At 40.3% G+C, this 19,440-nt stretch overlaps 1 protein-coding gene across 1 annotated transcript in view; it reads right to left on the reverse strand.

Annotated features, from left to right (window-relative positions):
• Positions 1–352: 352 nt before the first annotated feature.
• prex1 (phosphatidylinositol-3,4,5-trisphosphate-dependent Rac exchange factor 1) overlaps positions 353–19,440 on the reverse strand; it is an 80,487-nt gene continuing 61,399 nt past the window's right edge. The window contains exons 24-40 of the mRNA XM_053316893.1: positions 18,976–19,186; positions 17,202–17,487; positions 16,150–16,368; positions 12,817–12,905; positions 12,074–12,156; positions 10,931–11,021; positions 10,663–10,791; positions 10,487–10,528; positions 9,345–9,562; positions 9,022–9,124; positions 6,800–6,943; positions 5,513–5,627; positions 4,489–4,555; positions 3,429–3,604; positions 3,089–3,191; positions 2,646–2,713; positions 353–2,536 (exon numbers count right to left, since the gene is read on the reverse strand). Of these exons, the coding sequence (XP_053172868.1) occupies positions 2,494–2,536; positions 2,646–2,713; positions 3,089–3,191; positions 3,429–3,604; positions 4,489–4,555; positions 5,513–5,627; positions 6,800–6,943; positions 9,022–9,124; positions 9,345–9,562; positions 10,487–10,528; positions 10,663–10,791; positions 10,931–11,021; positions 12,074–12,156; positions 12,817–12,905; positions 16,150–16,368; positions 17,202–17,487; positions 18,976–19,186 (2,187 nt within the window). The 3' untranslated portion in view covers positions 353–2,493. The remainder of the gene's footprint in view (positions 2,537–2,645; positions 2,714–3,088; positions 3,192–3,428; positions 3,605–4,488; positions 4,556–5,512; positions 5,628–6,799; positions 6,944–9,021; positions 9,125–9,344; positions 9,563–10,486; positions 10,529–10,662; positions 10,792–10,930; positions 11,022–12,073; positions 12,157–12,816; positions 12,906–16,149; positions 16,369–17,201; positions 17,488–18,975; positions 19,187–19,440) is intronic.

Raw genomic sequence — 19,440 nt, forward strand, 5'->3', positions numbered from 1 at the left:
CAGGTTAGCTGGGAAGGAGGATGTGATGGAAGACCTTATCTATGCACTGATGCAAAAGTATGAGTAAATGGACTGGAAAGAAAGAAACCAGTTCAATGAGAAGACCTGGTGTTTACTCTCAGTAGCACTTAGTCACAGCCTCTTAATATGATGTGTGTAGGCATGGAGCTGTGATCATTTCCAGTGTCCCCTCCTTTTGACTCATTCATGTGAAATCGTAGACTAAGACACATAAACACGTGTAGGACACAAACAAGAAAATCACAAGATAAACATTAGAGCATCACGTCGTCTGCGGGCTCATCACCGGGCAACAGCAACTGCTTCACTGAAAGTCATTACCATACTGTGAACATTTTATTTACTAGATTGTTAAGATTGCATTCACAATGATCATTTTAGAAAGATTGAACAAAAATCCTTTGTACAGTTATTTTCAAGCAACATAAATTTGCAAATAAAGTATATACAATAATGAAACATTAGAATAATGTAAATAAAAGTGTAATCAGTGACATTTGTTTGTTTGTCCAGCTACACCAACATGCTGCAGTCATTAGCTAATTTAAAACTTGTAACACACACTTAAAACCAGGTTATGGTAACTAATGCTGCATTCAGAGTCAAGGCTCTGATTTGAATCGGATGTGGGAAATGAGAATAACCGAGTCTTACAGTACGCCAACTGAGTGGCCATGATAGTGTGGAGAGATTTGTAGAGACAATTCCAACATGCTCATTCGAGTCCAGACTGCTTTTAAATAAATAAAAAAAAGGACTAAGTGATCTGCCTAATGAATGTAGAATGTCAGATTCTTGAAGTACATGTCAAACCTTTTTAACAGTCAAAAACAAGTTGTAAGTGAGGTTACACTCAGCAAAGAGAAACAGCTTCTCTTCAAACAAAAAAACAAAAAAAAAAGATTTAAATTTTATATACTATATTATCTCCATAAAAATAATCCAACTTAATTTATAACATTACTCTGCTGCTGCTATCTTTTTCCTCAGATATCATTACAGTTTGTATTTACAAAACAATTGAAATGTTCAGTAATATAAGGTTACTGTTTTTCAGTCCTGAAATGATCCCTTTGTTTACATCATCCATTAAAAACTCCTTACAGTACTTTTTGCTAACACTGCAACTTGAGTGGACCAATCATTGTGCTCATTTTAATACCTACAGTAACTACGACAGTCCAGAGAAACTTAAACGCCAATTTAAAAATAAACATAATGTCCAAGTTAACAGAAGGAAATCCTTCAACTAGCACACTTTTTTCATTCATTAATATATTAATTATTTAACAATGTTTTAATATTCTCAACCTGTTGACTCGGCTGCTTATTGACAAACAGCTGTGTATTGTTTGCTTTAGCTTCCCCTTCCCCAGATTCTGATTAGCTAGCTTCTGCTCGACCTCCCTCCGTTGCGTTCCCTGAAAATTAATGTAACACTTCCTGACATAATCAAATTTCATACACATAAATAAAATGAAATACACAAGCAGTTATGTTTAAAAAATGGCATGCCATTGGTCCTTTAAATACTGTTCAATATGTTGGCTGGAATGATTTTAGATTCTTTAATACCTGATAATATCATGAGTAAGGGATAAAAACACTCCTTCCAGATATAATAAATAACTATCCTTCATATAGTGCAGTAATATAGTACTCACACTAAACCTACAGTAATTGCACAGTAACCACATGCAATGGGCTGAAGAAAAAGCAGCCCCATACCATCAATCTTTACATCTGTCCCTCTCATCCCTACTTCCATCCCTCTGTCTATTCTTTAACTTTCTGCTTCTACTCAGCCAGCTATCATACAAGAATACAAGGGCATTCAAGTATTCTACTTCACATGGGGTCCAAACGTTGAGCCCTGGGGAACACCAGGCCACACAGACAAAGAGACAGCTCTCCGGAGTTGCAGTCCAAGGCAAAAATGGATAACATCTGCATTTATGATGACAGTCAGCTACAGGTAGTTTGGTTAATCCAGTTAATAATAAAAGCTCAGCTATGAGCATCATCATTGTGGATGTCTTCACAAAAGCATGTCCTTTTCGTTTATCTTGTGAATATTTTGCATCAGTTATTGAGTTGTTTATGTCAGCTGTGTGTATGTGTCTGTATGTGTCTATATGGACAGACAGCCCAAGCGGTAATACTAATCCTTGAGGCTTCCCAGAATAACACTAAATGATTATTCTTGAGCTTCAGGTTCTCCCAGATAACTGACAATAGCAGTCTGTACAGTGTTGTGGAGCTGGGGGAGTTAGCCTGTACAGTGCACTGAAGACTCGAGTGGTATCCATGCTGGAATGATCCCTGTGTCACTGGGGCATTGAAGGGAACAAGGTTCCTTCCACCTGCAGTGTCTCTCGGAAGGAAAGCGGTGTTGTTACTGTCATCTTTCATCACATCTTCCTTTTCCACATTCACCCTCTCTCTGATGAGTTCTCTGAAGTGACGGCTTTCTTAAAGCTCTCCGTCTGAGGGTGGCAAACACAGCTTGAAGAGCCTGAAGAAGAAAAATTGAAATGAGGAAAATCCATTTCATCTGCGACCATAAATGGTACAATCTGTGAATGGTATGGGCAGAGGGCGCTGGAAGTGGTTTTATACAGTACCTTGGGGCTGACGGAGGCATCTGGTCCATTACCATGCGATTTTTAGCAGAGAGCTCCACTCTTGCGCCCTGGTAGGAGAGAAAACACATGTTATAAACATATTGTACCCACAATAACCACATTGCAGTTAGCTCAATTGGCCTGACAGGCTGAACATTTACAGCAAGTGAGGAGATCTAACACAACCACAAGTTGACAGATTAAGCCACAAAGATATTCATGCGGCAAGACTTTGTGGTAAAGATGTAGAGAGAGAAACCTTTGATCACAAAAGTTACTCTTCTATATATGTTCTCTAATTGGTGGAGGGCAATTCAATTATCATTTACTGATTTTTTTTAAATGTTGTGTTGTGTTGATATGATCTTATCATGCTATGGTTAAGGTTACAGTATGTTATGACATTACAACCTCCTAAAGGACTCCATTGGTCCTTAGTTTACCTGTTTGCGCATTATGTCCATGGTCTGCATGATGCAGCGCGGCATGAGCCCGTGGTTCCTGGCTAGGATCATTGCCTGCTCCAGTGTCACACTTAAGGTAGATCTGCAAAGAACAAAAAAGCCAAAAGGTCAGCGCTGTGTGTAACAAACACGCATTAATGGGGTTGTCCATATGCGCACCTGCTGGACACCTTGAAATTAATTCAGACAGTTAGATAAGGCTGCACTTTTGAGGTTCAGTGGTGCATGTCATCCACTCTGCAGTGTGTTAATCTTTATTCCAGCTGACAAGTGATACTACACTAGCAGTATTACAGTGTTGGCATGGTGCCAGACTGACCTCTGCATGCCTGTGTCACACATGGTGATGTGGCAAGCTCCCAGGCGGTTGCACAGCTCAGAGGACACACACAGCACGCTGACACCAGACGGGTGGGCTTGGGTGCTGGAGCGCACGTTGACGTAGGACTGCATTAGCCGGCAAAGGTCGTCCAATGTGTTGAGGGGTCGCAGCAGCTGTGAGGAGGAGAAGGTGAAGGCTTAAATGGACTTCTAACAAGAAGATACAGTGCAATATCACAAAAGTGGCCATCTTACCAAGTCATGTAGACTAGTATTGAGTGCTAAAATCTTACATTTTTTAAAAAAGGTCATTCGTTTTCTCTAAAATTTCACCAGTTCTGGTCATTTCTTTGACAAGGGATTCTATATGGAATTAAGGTAGTATTTTCCACTTGGCACTTACCACTTTTTTTATTTGAATAAATGTATTTGTATACAAAACAAGTGAAATGATCTCACATGATAGCACTTGATAGATTTTAATACTCAACACAAGACTAAACAGAGTAACTGACTTGTTAGGATGGTGCACCAGCATAAACAGAGTGAATCCATTAAAAACCACACAAAGAGGTTTGACTCTTTGCACTCTCCCATTTTAAAGACAACTTAAACCTGTGGATAAGGCTCTAGATATTGATACTATGCTCTATTCAGTTATAATCACTGGAATCTATTTACGCTACAGTCAGTTTGGGACACTAAAATATTCTTTCTATTCTAATTATTGCAGAGGTTCAAATGGAAGCAGTTGATAATGTTGAAGTATTGGGGTTAGTTTGAGTTAATGTGTGTGGGAGAGAGAGGGGGGGGGGTCTTGACGAGCTAGTGGGGATTTCCAGTGGAGGAAACAGGATAGCAGTTCATCTTACTTTTGAAATGCTTGGTTGAAGATCTCTAACTTCAAGGCCCAGTATCTGTGCTTGCATTTATATTCAGTCACAACATTATATACAGATGTACTTACAGTTACAAGAACAGGATATAAGTAACATGGCACACTGTAATATACACAATCTGTGACCGCAGTAAACATATATGAATACGTGTATATTTACCTGGTCAATCTTCATAGCTGTGGAGTTTGAGTCTGTAGGAAGATTGGACTTCTCCAAATAGAAAGCTCTGTTGGGACAAAAACAGTTCTATTTCAGTTTTTTTTTAAACTCTTCATCTGGTTTGAAAATCTACAGATTCAACTCCTCTGACTCACTTTGTGTGAGAGCTGAGTCATCTACAGTTGCAGAGTGCTTCACTATATAGAATATGCATCTGCTACAGTACATTATATCATAATTTATTGATGCTGCATAAGCCTTCCTGGGAATTAACACACATATAAGAAATCACAACCATATCATTAACAGGCTATTAAAAATGTAAAAATGTTACAGTGCAATAACAATAACAACAGAAGTAGAAATAGATGAAAATCAGAAACATGCAATCATATATGCAGCTCTGTAAATCAGACAAATAATAATAATCATAAATAAATATATAAAAATATAAATAAATAATACAATAAATATACATGAGTTGTTACTGTAAACATTTAGATTTTGGTGACATCTTGCAACAAATATGATAGTTATAAATATGATCTTTTTTTTTTGTTGTTGAGATTTTCATAAATAATCATCATCCTCCACTAGAACACTTTTTAAAACAAGTTCATATCCAAGCTGGTTTAGCAAATCTTTCCTTTTGTTGCAAAATATTACATAAAATGTCTGTAAAGATTCTTCTATGTTGAAGCTGAGTTTTTAAACATGATTGAAGAATTAATACTCCAAACTTCATATACAAAAATCCTATGAATGCTACCCTGTAAGACTGTGTGGAGCTTTGTTCAAGACAAACGATACAGGATAAATGATGCAGCTCTCACCTTCAAAGATCTTAGACCTTGACAATAGTTTAAAAAAAAAGAAGTAAAAAAGTAAAACAGCAATCGAAGCACAGTTTCTGCTTGCTTATGCAACACCACCACAGGGTGAACTCTCCCTTTAAGGTGAAAAATATCCTGAGCGCTAGTGAGTAAGCCACTGGAGGGCTGTGATGCAGTGTAGCATAGCGTACCTGAGTCTGCGGTAGTAGGCCTTGACCTTCTCAAGTGAGACAGCGTTGATGCGCTGCTGGAATTCTTCTGTGGTGCTGTACTCCTGCTGGGACACTCCCTCTGGACGCTCCAGTGCTGGATTAAAACAGGGAGGGAGAATTTAGAGACACACACAGACACACACACACACACAGGCACACATATCTAGGATCAGATTATTCTCTGATCCTGAACATTAACCCTCACCACTTTAAACATAATCATTATACCCTTTCACTAATATAAACACTGTCCTTATTTTAATTCTGAAATCCATCAAATCCAATATTTAAATTTAATCCTAACTTTAAAATAATATTTTCAAACAGTAAACTGCTGAAAAATGTCCTCCCTGTATACGTTTTTTTTCATCCATGAGACGACATATGATGCTAATGGATATGGACACACACATACACAAACTTCAGCATCTGCAAGATCACATGGTGCCTCATACTTCTCCCCAACCTGCAGTAAAGACTATTTTCCACTAGGTGGTGATGTACATCCACATATCTGCATGACTGAAGCAGTGTTGCAGCACTTTCTTCCACACTGAAGTACATGAGAACAATATGAGCTCTCTCAGTTGATAAGTGTTCCAACTGGCACTTGTCTGTGAAAAATTAATGGCCATTTGGCAGACAGGCATGATGCTAACTATTCATACTAAGCCAACTGAGACTGATGGAGAACTACAAAGAGCATGGCAGTAGAGGAGAACTTAAAGGCGGAGGAAATGGCTTATAAAAGGCCTCAGTCTAACTTAATACAAAACACATAAAGCTATCGGGAAATGAACATGTGCGAGCGTCTAAGAGGCTCCATGAAGCATTAAGAGTGTTTTTAAATGATTATCGTACATGCACATGTGATTCCTGTCCAAAATGACTCTCTGAATTTGACTCAATTGACTAAAACGGTGAGATACGTATTCAAAGACGATGTGTGGTCAGACTCTTCATCAGTTGTGTATCTCCTGTATTTTAAAGCATTATTTTATACAGAATTAGATCTTATATTCATGTGCAGCTGTTTTTGTCAAGACAATAAGGCTTATTTTGTTAAAATGGTTAAAGAGGAAATTATGTCATACTAAGTAAGATATTGAGACAAAAAAAGATTGCTTTGTTCGTGGAACTCGGTCACAGCACTTTAAGGAAACAATGCCCAGCTCTACTTGCCACTGTTGTGTTACGCTCTAACCACTGATCTTAAACCCTTGCAGTTGCTCCAGTTTCTCAGTCCCAGTCTTCCCAGTTGCTTACCTCTGGTAAAGAGGACAGTTTGAAGCTTGAGGCTGCCTCCATTCTGCAGCCGGGTGGGAAGCTCACTGAAGTGACAGCTGTCCAGGTACAGGGTGACCCTCAGGGCCTGTCGGCTGCCCTCCACCTGGTAGCACACTGGTGTGTCTGTAATGGACATACACAGACAGGACAGAAGTTAACAATACTGTATTGTAAAGTGCTGTGAAGGTACCTTTGATAACTCCAAATAGACATCTACAAAGTGAAATGTGCTACATCTGTTAGTTACATTTATTTTGTTTTGCAAACCATTTCATACATAGATAATAGACGATGTGCATGAATATGTACATCTGCTAATATATTTGCCACAGCCAGAAGCTCAACTCTTTGTTTATGTTTATTATACAGATTTCCCGAAGCAATTAAAAGAAGCAATGCTGCATTAGAGACCACCATCCATCATTTCAAATCATTTTTACATAACTGTTCTTTTTAAAACCACAATCACTGCAGGTATATCAGACGCTCCATCCTGCCAGAAAAGAAAGAGGAGAAACCAGAATGTCTCAGGATTTTCCTCAGTTGTGTCACAGTAACGGAAAAAATGTCAATAGTATTAAATTTAACTCTGGTTCTTTTCTGTGTTAGTCATATTAGGAAAATCTGCATACACATGATGTTATGTCTGCAAGATGTTTTTAATGTAGCAGCAGCAGCAGCTGGCTAACCTAAAAAAACTGTTTTTAAGGATTTTGTTATTACTGGGTCATTTATTAGCAGATCGGTGCCTTCTTCTAATTCTACAAATAATACATGGCAAGTAATAATTCATAAGTCTTAAGCTGACTCCCGTCTAACATTTTCTGAATGTGGCACTCTAGCAGTTAAAATAGAAAAAATGACCTTTACTGAGCGACCTCTAGGGTCAGCACTCTTTCCTGGAGAACCCATCAAGCCATAATCCTGTGGAATTGGCTGTGATGCTTCAGACTGAACTCTGGGGCCTCAGACTTTGTGGTGCTTACATGATTCTACCTATGGCTCCCAGCTCACTGTGCATGTTAAGAAATCAATACTGTGCAGTGATCGCTGCCGCCAAAAAGCATCTCCCTGCACTGCAGCAGACTACAACTGAAAGTGCAACGTCAGCAAAGCAGTCTGTGTAAAAATTATTTTTTAAGTCATATCCAAGTATAGGAGATGAATGGGTAAATGATGGTAGCCTTGAGTCTGAAATCTCTGTATATACTCTACATACCTGTCTTACTTTTATGTCATGAATAAGACAAATATAAAGTGTGCTTGAGTCAAAGGGTGCTTCTGCCTGCATTCGTTTGCATGCTGTTTTTGCACAATATATGCTGCTGAGTGCTAACCTGGAATAGCAAATCCCTGCCTCGTCCATAACTTAACCTCCTAGAATGGGAAGTGCATGTTGGTGTTTTCCTTTGAGCTGCAATCTCTGCTGACCATATTGAAGGTGCTGAAAAGAGAACTGATTCAGGATGCAGTCGTCCTTTGTATCAGCTAAGACCTCTGGTGGCTTTCAGTGAATACAGATACTGAGGTTATTAATGGAACAAATACGCTTGTGAGCTGAACTTTGTATTCACAGTCATGTCAAGATGCTAATAATGCTCACTATGAGCAACCTGGGTGCTGCCTCGTGGGAAACAGCTGCTGTACACCATTGTATTTGAAATGCTTCCTATGAAATAAATGTTCTGACCTTAAGTGGAGGCAACAATGTCAATTTACCATCTTCATGTTCCAAAAGAGTATTTCTTCAGAACAGCACATACTGCATTTTGTTTCAGGACTAATATATATGTGCATGAGTATTTAAATGTATTGTTTGTGTATATTACTGAAATATATGTGAGTATTTTATGTGTCTCAAAGTAGCACTAAAGTTGACATAAAGCCCCACACAGCATGTCAGGAAGGGACCATCTTATCGGTGATACAAGGACAACAAGGACTTTAAGAGACTGCATGCCCTGCCCTTGTTTAAGATGATTTATAGCACCATTATAGCGTTGTTTTAGCTCCTCATTCAACAGCTCTCCTCTGAAAAGAAAATGAAATCTGCAACGGCAAAATGGCAATTTCACCCTCAATAGCTACCATACATACACATAATGGAACTTTATTCAGAGTTGGTCAAACCATACAGCTGCTCATTACCAGCAGTCTGGTTTGAATGGGCCAAGTCAGTCTTTGTTGATGGAGTTTCTTACTTGCGACTAGACACTCATCCTCCAGTGGCTTGAAGAACACTGTGACTTTGTCCAAGTCCAACAGGGCCGCCTTGGTGTCTTCCAGCATGGTCCGCTCTTCTTTCTGCCAGGGGAGAGAAAGAGAGCTCAGAAGTTGCACCAGGAAGACAGTTTTTAATAGTTGTGTGAAGACAGCTGCATGGCTAGAAAACCATGGAGACCCAAAGGACTTAATTTAGGAACACACACAACATCCTGTGCAAAAAATACATCTAAATGATGCAGCTATCTCATACAGTGGGTTTGCCCTACTTGTCAAATGAAAGCAGTAAATAAGTCCTCACCAGGTGTGGTGCTAGCGTGGACTGGAAGTGCAGCAGCACACCGATGGCTGATATCTGCTCTAGCCACTTGCGGCTGGTCTCCTTGCCGTCCTCCTGGTACTCGCCAGCGTTGTTAAATCGCGATCGCAACGCCGCCAGCAGTTGTTCGGCCAACGTGCACAGGGCGCCCGTCGCCGCCTGGCAGAAGATCACATCCCTCCGCAGTTGTAAAGATGTGTCTGGTGTGGGAGAGGGAAAATTTTATAAAGAGAGGAAGTTCAGGGGTTATAAAAGGAGGTAAGGTTACGGGAAGAAGAGGGGAGTCCAAATGAAAGGGATGCAAAGGAAGACAGGTGTAGGAGAAAAAGCTGAGAAGGTCAGTGGGCAGAGAGGGTTATGTGTCCCAGCCTCCCAACCTGCCAACCTGACCTTCCTCATTACACATGTCCTGGAGTTGGCTCCAGTACATAAACTGTGCCCCATTATCCCAGATCCCCTGAGAGGATAACTCACATTAACTAGCACGATATGCTACTGAGCACAGTTCAAAGTGACTGGAGCATCACATGCTTTAACACCAACCCTCATTCCTGTACAAATATACAGCAACTGGCCTCAACATGGAAAACATTGCTGAAAGAGTTTTTACGACTATATAATTTTATGGGAAAGAAATTAAAACTTGCTCAGTATTTGGCTTTTATATCAGGCTGCAAAAGTGGGCATACATTGTTTCACAGCCATGTGACAAACTAAAGATAATAAAATCATAACCTCGTTAAATGTTGAAAAATTCCAAAGACAATATATTCTTGACACTTGAGATAAATCACTTTTTTTTAATTCAATCATTCTAAAAGATGTTTTAAGGACCTGCAGATGTCCTGATGTAGAACTGGCTGTATTTTCATATGATGGATGATCTCATTTGCACAGAGCCCAAAACTGGTGGAATCATTTAAAAGACTGCAGTTATGAGACCTATCCTGCTGCTTGAGGACTGAGTTCTGCTGAGTGATTGCACAGCCGGTTTTAACATCTCTTCTGGAAATTTTATGGAAAATTACAACTGGGTTCTATCTGGTTTGATTATGCAACACAGCTTTCTTCTAAATATGAGCTGGTTTCTATTTGTGTGTTTAGTTTCTGACATGTTACCCTACCTGTGCACTTGAGCAGAGCCAGGAGAAGCTGGTTCTTTCCATCTGTGGAGGTGCAAGGAAAACAAGATTTAGAGACTGATTGTAACTGTATATGATCACATGTACGTTTGTGTGTGTGTGTGTGTGTGTGTGTGTGTGTGTGTGTGTGTGTGTGTGTGTGTGTGTGTTCCACTAACCATCCGCACGTCTCTGCAGGGTCTCCACCAGGGTTTTGATGGAGCTGGGTAGGTTCCAAGGGTCCTCCTGGATGTTCTTCTTGATCATATCACGACAACTCGAAGTCCAGTCTTCTGCATGACGAAACTCTGTTTACAAAAAAACAAAAAAACAAAAAACAGGAATGCGTGAGTGCGTGTGTAATGGCTGTTTTAACAGAAGCAAGACAAGACCAAAACACACACACACACACACACACACATGCAAACACAGGATACAAACATGTACCTGGTTGGTGGTGGCCAGAGTTAAAGTACTTGGTCTCCTCACAAGCCTTGGTCATGACAAGTCCTTTGAGTAGATTGTTGATGGATTCAACCTGTGTACACAAATAAACACACACAGATGTTTGTCTTTGTATCCTTATGGAGGACACTCATTGACATAACCTAACCTAAACTGAATTCAAACCCAATGCTAACTTTAACCTTAACCTTAAAAACAAGTCTTAACCCTCAAATTGCCCTTTGTAGTTGTGAGGACCAGCTAAAATGCTCTCACAAGACAAAAATGTATCTCACAATGCTGTTTTTCATCTAAACTGGTTCTCTCAAAGTTAGAAAGACACACACACACACACACACACACACACACACACAGGATTTCTCTGCCACCCCTCATATTCTACAAATCTTTCTTCCCTTTGTCTTCCAGCTACCCTTACTCCTTTCCCTTTCTTTTTGTGCAGTTCAAATATATACACATGCCCACTAACACATAACTCTGTGATTGCTTCTGGCTTTGGTCTACCAACAACAAAGCTTGTGTTGCAGGCCCCCTGAGCTGCTGTTTACATGTGGAAAGAACTACAGCAGCCAATGTGGGAGCACCCCATGGAGAGTCAAAGGACATCAAATGTTGGTAAGAGGAGAGGAAAAGACGGATGGATGTCTACGTATCAGTACATCAGTACAAGTCTATGTGTGTGCGTGTGTGTCATAGAAAGAAAGAGGGAGAAAGAAGAAAGAAAGGAGGTCAAATGAAAGATGAGAAAGAAAACTAGGATCTGACCAGAGGACAGAGAGCTCCATGAGGTAACTCAGCCCAGATGTTGACTGATTACTATCACAATCATCTGTTCCGAATGGTTCTAACACTGACGTGTGTTTCTGTGTGTTTTCTTGCTTTCTTCACTATTTTGTAGTTTTGAACATTTTGGCTGAGTTTAGCGTTGGCTTATCTTAGTTGGTCCACATGTGTTTGTGTAGTTTAGAATTAAGGTTTTAATGTATCGCTACATTTAAAATTAGTAGACTGGAATTAGCATACAAGTTCAGATCAAGCACAAAGTATGCAAGGACAAGGTTTGGTTAACTCCTTCTGCAAACCTAAATCTAGAAGCTTGCTCCAAACCGAACCCCCACAACTTACCTGGTTGTAAAGATGCTCAAGGCAGCCGTGCAGCTTGTCCTGTTTATCTGAAGGAATCCTCATGTCACAAGGCAACTCATCCCCTGGCAGGAAAAAAAAGTGTTAGATTGATAACATATTTTAAGTTTATTAACTAAGTTTTTTGTGTACATTCTGATGAATCAAGTTACATGTTAGATCTCTCTTTAAAAGGCTGTGTGAGATTTAACGACATGATAAACAGCAATGAACAAATATTTGGCTCAATGCACAAAAATGTGCTTGTGGGAGTTATGAAATGTTGTGTCTAAAATATCTGACCAGTCACCTCCGAGAAATATGTGAATTTATTTTTTGTTTTGGCATTGGGAAAGCAAGACATATGAACATTGTCACAGATTAAAGCGGTTGGCAAGCACTTTTTGATTCTTATGCAAACACCCATTATTTCTTGTCTTTCTAGCTTATGTTGTTTGTGCTGAATTCACTTAGTTATGGTGCTGTCTGTTTGGACAATGGCACATTTTTGTTTTTCTTGTGTTGGCTCTGAAATGATCATTGTTTCACTTAAGATACAATGAGCTTGAGAACAGAGCCAAAGCAATAGAAAGTGTGTCACTGTAGATGAAAGGACGTTATGGCAGTAAGAGGTCTTCTGGATGAACATCAAATGCATAAAGAGCATTTTTGGAGACAAACAAATATCATGCAGAGAGAAAAAAAGTGCAATAAAAGAAAAACTACATTTGCTTTCATTTCTGTACCTGATCCCATCTCATCACTCCCCAGGTAAGAGCTGTTACTTCGCACACTGGTGTAGGAGAGGACTGAATCTCTGTTGCTGTTGCATTCACTGGAATAAAATACACACACACAGTTAAAATGCAACATAAAGCGATGGGCTTCATTCCATTCTTAAACCACAGAGAGAATTTGGAAGGCTGCGTCTTGTAATTATGCTGCCAAATAATCCTTCTGATTGTAAATGTCTTTTCTGATTTACAGTTTGTGAGGCCAAAGGTAATCAAATAGCTTCTCACAGCAACAACTACTACTGGTTTACACAGAGAAACATTAAGTAAACTGTAGCTACATTAGAGTCCAAAACATTTAACTGATAAGATGCATTAGACTTAAAAAGTGAAATGGAGCTCATCTATTGAAACAGACACTTTTATTGATACATGTTCTTTTACAAGCTACCAGTGTGTTGTAGCTCAGTTGTAAGAGTATTCCCCAATGTTGATGTGTGCACAATATTTCTGCCTTTCTGAGACAGTTTTATAAAAATGTCTTAGTTTGGTATTTATAGTCGTATGTCTGTGATTCAACATTATTACCGGGAGCATGTGGAAGATTTATGTGGCTCAAATTATACATTGCTTCAAGTGAGCACACTCCCAATCCCCTCAGAGGAGCTCTGAATGATTCACATGCTGAATTACCATGACAAATGGCCTACGAGGGACTACGAACTCCAAAATGACAACACTGCCTTTGTCGTCTTTTGCTATTACCCGGCTTTGCTGGATGACAAAGCGGTGGAGTTTGGGGGTGGATGTCACCTGCCGAGTTATTCTGTGGTCCTTAATGTGTGTGTGTGTGTGTGTGTGTGTATGTGTTGGTATGGGGGGGGAGAGACTAGTAATTACAATTGTGGGAAGAGAGTTAATATAACAAACACTTTCTTGGATTATCCGTTGGGTTTTATTCACACACAAACACACCACAATACACCCATAGTAATTTGACTTTGTGCCTCCTTCACTTTCTCTTATCATACTTCAGTCCTCTCATTGTTTTTCTTTTTATTTGTTGACTAATAAAACACACAATTTTTGCCCCATATTTGTCCTGTGTTATTTCCCTTGTGTTTTCCGGCTGAATTCAGAGACTAACACATTCCACGTCACACTAACACACACACACACACAAGATGATTTCCAAATTTAGCCTCACATACCTCCTGCCAAAAGTGTGAGCACCACTGTGACAATTATCCTGCTTTTAGTACACACACACACACACACACACACACACACACACACACACACACAGTTCTTGTTCACACTTACATTATTATATATACTGTACTGAGTAATGTATTCAAAGCTCTAAAAACAGATGAGAATGCACTTATAAACACAATGAGAACACTTTGGATTCCCAGCTACCAATTCATTTACACCTTCCTCTGAGGCCCCTTCTTAAACTGTAGTTGTGTCTAATTTGCATACTGCCCATTACTATATGTAGTACTCACAGTGGAAAATTGTAAAATATAAAAAAGGACTAAAATCACTTCAATTCTGAGTGTGGTGTTAATGGATAGTATTGACCAAGTGCACAGTGAAAATCTGAGCACCTACTCAGCTAATTAAAATGTTTTTTTTTTAAAAAGGGGGATGTTGGTGCATTAGAATAGTCTTTGTTGCTGTTGCACTGTGTGTGTAAGACGTAAAATTCCATATATCTATAAATCAGTGCATGTACTGTCAGTAAGTGTCATATCTTGTAATATCTTGAGCAATTTTGTTTGTCTAAGGAAGCCAAGAAATGATGTCAGTGTATATTATTTTGATTTTGATTGTCCCCTTGTTTGAGGAAAGAGGAGATGTGCATTGGACCGTTTGGCATGTTAACCGAGGAAGGAAGATCAATCCTAGGTTGTCACTTGAGATGCACCCTGATGTCTGGAGTGAACTGTAATCTGTCTCAGCTGGACCTGGACGCACTCTAAATATGTCTAGATACAAGACAAAAGGTCTCGACTGGGCAACACACACACATGATTCACACTTGACAGCCAAAGATTTACGACAGACACGATGTACTGAAGCTTGGAACAGAAACTACTCAACTATGATTTCTTCACACAGTATTCTCTCCTTCACTATTTCTGTATGTTCTGTCTTTGACCCCCTGTCTCTGTATGTGTGTGTGTGTGTGTGTAGAAGCTAGTCTCTACTGTGCTATTTCTCACATTATGTTCCTAACAGGCTGTACTCAGCCAGTGACCTCCAACTGTTGAGCCCTGTTGTGGTCTGTCACCACCTCAGGCTTTAATGTCTGAATCTCTCAACAGTACTCAAAAAAAACAGATCCACCACCCACCCCTGAAACACAGTAGCACTTCTAATCACATCCAAAATTTCACAAGTGGGATGATTCATCCACATTCTCTCTGTAGCCTTTTACGACTACCTTGAACAGAGGTTTTTTTTCCCCCCATAGGCTTCAAATTCTGGATGAAACACTTAACCATGTATGTGTGTGTGTGTGTGTGTGTGCGTATATACACACAGACATACAACCACGTACATTTTCCTTTACATTTTATTGTGATGAGGTAGTTGCGTTTCACATGGCGTGGCCAGGCCTTAATGACAGAGTTGTTGAGGAGGCCGCGCCCCAAACATTTGGCTCTATTACACACCAGCCCACCACACCAACAACCAATAACTACATCTTAGTGGGTGGTGGAGGGTGGGGCTCAGTGGAGCACTGCCCTGTGGACCGTGCATACACACACTTTCTCTCTCTCGCACACACACACACGCACACACACACACAGTAACATCTGAATGAACTCACAACAAGCAAATGACATAACCAGATCTGACCAAAACATTTTGAAGTCATTTTTAGCCCTCGATCTCAAGTTAAAATACCAACATCTGGAATGAATTGTAGCCTCCGAAGAGGGGAAATGAGTAGCATTAAGGGTTAGTGAAGAAAGGAGTGAGTTTGAATGTTGTTCATGTTTTATAGATTCCGTAGTGAGAAATCCAGGTGTGAGACAAGGGTGTCCCCACATCTCCCTTTTTGTTTTTTGTAAAGATGCTACTTTTATGTCAGGAGATATATAAGATTGTCCTCCAATCTAAACAATTAATTGTGCTTTTTAGCAGGCAGCTTTATTGAGAAAAGAAGCATGACAATCTGATTTTAATTAATTGAAATTGATTGTCGATGGTCTTTTCTAAGTTTTAAGCTACTCTGGTCTTTCCTTCTCCATGACCAGGTTACAGTTTGATTTCAAGTTGAGCTACCTCAGAAATTGTGTGATTTGTCAGTGACACTCTTTAACCAATTACCTGTAGGAGTCCCTGTAGCTCATGGTGTCATGACCTGAGTCCTCCTGGTCCTCGTCGTTCACCTTGAAGCAAACCTTTTTAATGCCACCTTGCTCCGCTTTGTCCTGGTCGCTGCCATCCTCGCATGGGGCCAGAGAGGGTGGCTGACTTGGCTCATAGACAGGAGGCTCCCCACCCTCCCCCTGTGGCTGTGTGGGCTCCGTTATAGATGACAACAGGCTGAATGAAAAAAAGAAGTGTCATTTTAAAAAATGTGATCTGAAAACAAAAATGTCATTTCCAACTAAATATGAGTAATAGTGTCCAAGTTAGGAATGTTAAAATACACTTTCGGCATACAGGGATTTGTGATTTTGAAATATTTTAAAATGCCATAGCTTTAGAGTATAGACATTAAATCATTTAAATACTGTCAAGACACTATCATACTTACCATATATTTATATTACAATACACCCTGCATAGACGACTTTACAATCAAACACATCAGTTCATTCATTGTCAAACCCCTTCCTCAGCACACATACACACAGACACACACACACAATATGTGTCTCTTTCTCTTGATGTTATTCTGGCCTCACTCCCTGTTCCTGAACTGGGCCCGACCCATAAATATTTTGGGCCTGAAGAATGTTCCTTTTGTAAATCCCCAGCTTTAAACAAGGCAAAGGGCAGACAGACAAAGAGAAGCTGACGAACAGCCTCGGGAGGCTGTTGTGGGGATAACGGCTCCTAGCTTTTTATGCAAAGATCTCTAAATGTCACCATGAAGGCTACGAAAATAGTCTACTCACATATAAACACCAGTGGAATGCCAATATTTGATCATAGCGGTAGCTGTATGAGCTGAAAATATTGTCTGAATGGATATGAGTAAACACTTTTTATTTGACAGATGACACTTGGCATGGGGATAGAGATAAGAGAATGATGTGGAACAGGCAAAAAGAAATGCCATTCAAAGATGGAACAATAACATACATATTTACATTAAAATGAGGCTCAAAAGTATTCAGTTATGCAGGATTAATATGAACTGTTACACTTACACATCAATCTGAGCCACATACTGCTTCATCTCTCTAACAGCGACATCCAGGCGGCTATACAACTGAATGTAGGAGTCCTGGGTCTCTGTGTCTTCCTGTTTGAGCAGGAAGCTCAAACCCCCTTCTCCATGGCCACTCCGTCGCCCGTCCATCAACCCCTCGCCTCCATCCATGGTCTCCTCCCCATTGCCATCTGGCTCTTCACCCTCCAGGCCAGAACATTTCCAGGAAGGAGATCCCATGCTGGTCACACAATGCTGGGTGTGGGACATGGGGTTTAGTTGTGCTAAAGGAGAGGAGAGGAAAAGAGAGGAGAGGAGAGGAGAGGAGAGGAGAGGAGAGGAGAGGAGAGGAGAAGAGAAGAGAAGAGAAGAGAAGAGAAGAGAAGAGAAGAGAAGAGAAGAGAAGAGAAGAGAAGAGAAGAGAAGAGAAGAGAAGAGAGGAGAAGAGAGGAGAAGAGAGGAGAGGAAACAATAAGTTAGCACTGGATGAGTGAAACAGACTTCACTCTCTGACAATTATATCTATCCCAGATGCTCAACTCCATAAAGTAACACTCTTGTCTGTTCTCCATTTGGATTTGATGAAAAACAACTTCTTAAAGGGCACTTATGCAACTGATATGCGCAGCGAGAGCAGGATGCAAAACTGTTTACTTGGGTTAAAAGCCAAACTAAGCTGCAATAACCTAAGACATCCCAGAACTGTAGACAGATTAAGTTCTTGCAAACATGAGCATTAAATAGAAAGGCCTTTATGCTTTTTATGTACATTCCACACATTCCTTTTTAAACCTATGTTAATCATTGAAAAAGGGCATTTTTTAACAACCTAATGTAATGTCCCTCAGACTTTTCATAAAGATTGTGTACAACACTAAAAACTAAGTACTAAAGATCATCTTCATTGGTTGTTGGCTGACTGAGCCGGCAGAGCGCTTGCTGAAAAGCATCAGGGCTGAACATCTCGTCACTACAACTGCTGCGCAGATGTCTGACTGGCAGCTGGTGCAGAGAGCAAAGCTGAGAACGAGGCATCCCGGAACAATGCAAGCGATGCTAACTGTCTGCTGTCTAGACAGCTGCATTGCATTTTCATCTTTGCTGAGAGTAAAGGGAGTTCACCAGACAGGCCCAGGGACTCTTCATTTATATGAATCAGTAGACAGAAAGTAAGATACTTTTTTCTATATCTATGAATAAAGAATGTTTTGCCCTCTTCTTGAAATGATTCCTTGTTGGCTTTGCATTCCACTTCCACTCAATTTGGTTTCCCTTTTTCTCCCCTTTGACTCCTGCAGTAGCAGCATCGCTTGAACGGCACACATTCCTGGGCTGCCTGGAGGCGCCATCTTTGCTGACATCATTCATTCACTTCTCATGTCAATAATATGAGCATGGCCTGGGGCTAATGGAGTCTTAATGGCAAACCACTCATCTAATTTATTATGGGAATCCTTGTTGAGACCTTATGGTTACTGTGGGAGGCTGGGCTTGGCATTCCCTTCCCTGCACTGTGGGATTTAAATGGTCATAGAGGGTAATTAGTCAAAATGATCACTGAGCTGGTGTTAAGTGGGTTAAGCTGTATTATCATGAAAGGGATGGATCTCAGTGATGCTTAAGCTTAAGTGGTGGATATGGGACAAAGATTGTACATCTTCTCAGATAGAGGAGTGTGTGTGTGTGTGTGTGTGTGTGTGTGTGTGTGAGTGTGTGAGTGTGTGTGTGTGTGTGAGTGTGTGTGTGTGTGTGTGTGTGTGTGTGTCCTCTACCTTGGTCAGGATCCAGACCAAACAGGGAGTTCTTGCGCCCAAAGCGGATGCTGAAAGTCCTGCCAGCAGAGGTAATGATCTTGGGGTAGGAGACCTGCATCAGGTTGACATGGCAGTTGGTGGGAACAAAGTCCATGCAACCCAGTGCGTGAGTGTGAACGTTGGCCTGCCTGAAGGAGGGCCACACCTTGTTTCTCAGTTCCTGGGCAAACTAGGAGAAAAAGGAGAGAATAGATGGGAACAGGAAACAGACACCATTTATTGAAAGCACACGCTTTCATGACTGACAACCCTGATTGTTTTCAGTGAACACGGCCACCGTGGCAGAAAATATGATGTAGCGATAATGAGACATAATCGTTATTAATAACCTAACATAAACTTTAATAGAGTCCTTGTTGTGTTGAGTGATGGAAAAATACACATTTAATGTTGTGGACAAGAACTCCAAATGTGTCTCTTATT

This window comes from Scomber japonicus, chromosome 4 (genome assembly GCF_027409825.1).
Source record: "Scomber japonicus isolate fScoJap1 chromosome 4, fScoJap1.pri, whole genome shotgun sequence".
In the NCBI taxonomy this organism is placed as follows: Eukaryota; Metazoa; Chordata; class Actinopteri; order Scombriformes; family Scombridae; genus Scomber; species Scomber japonicus.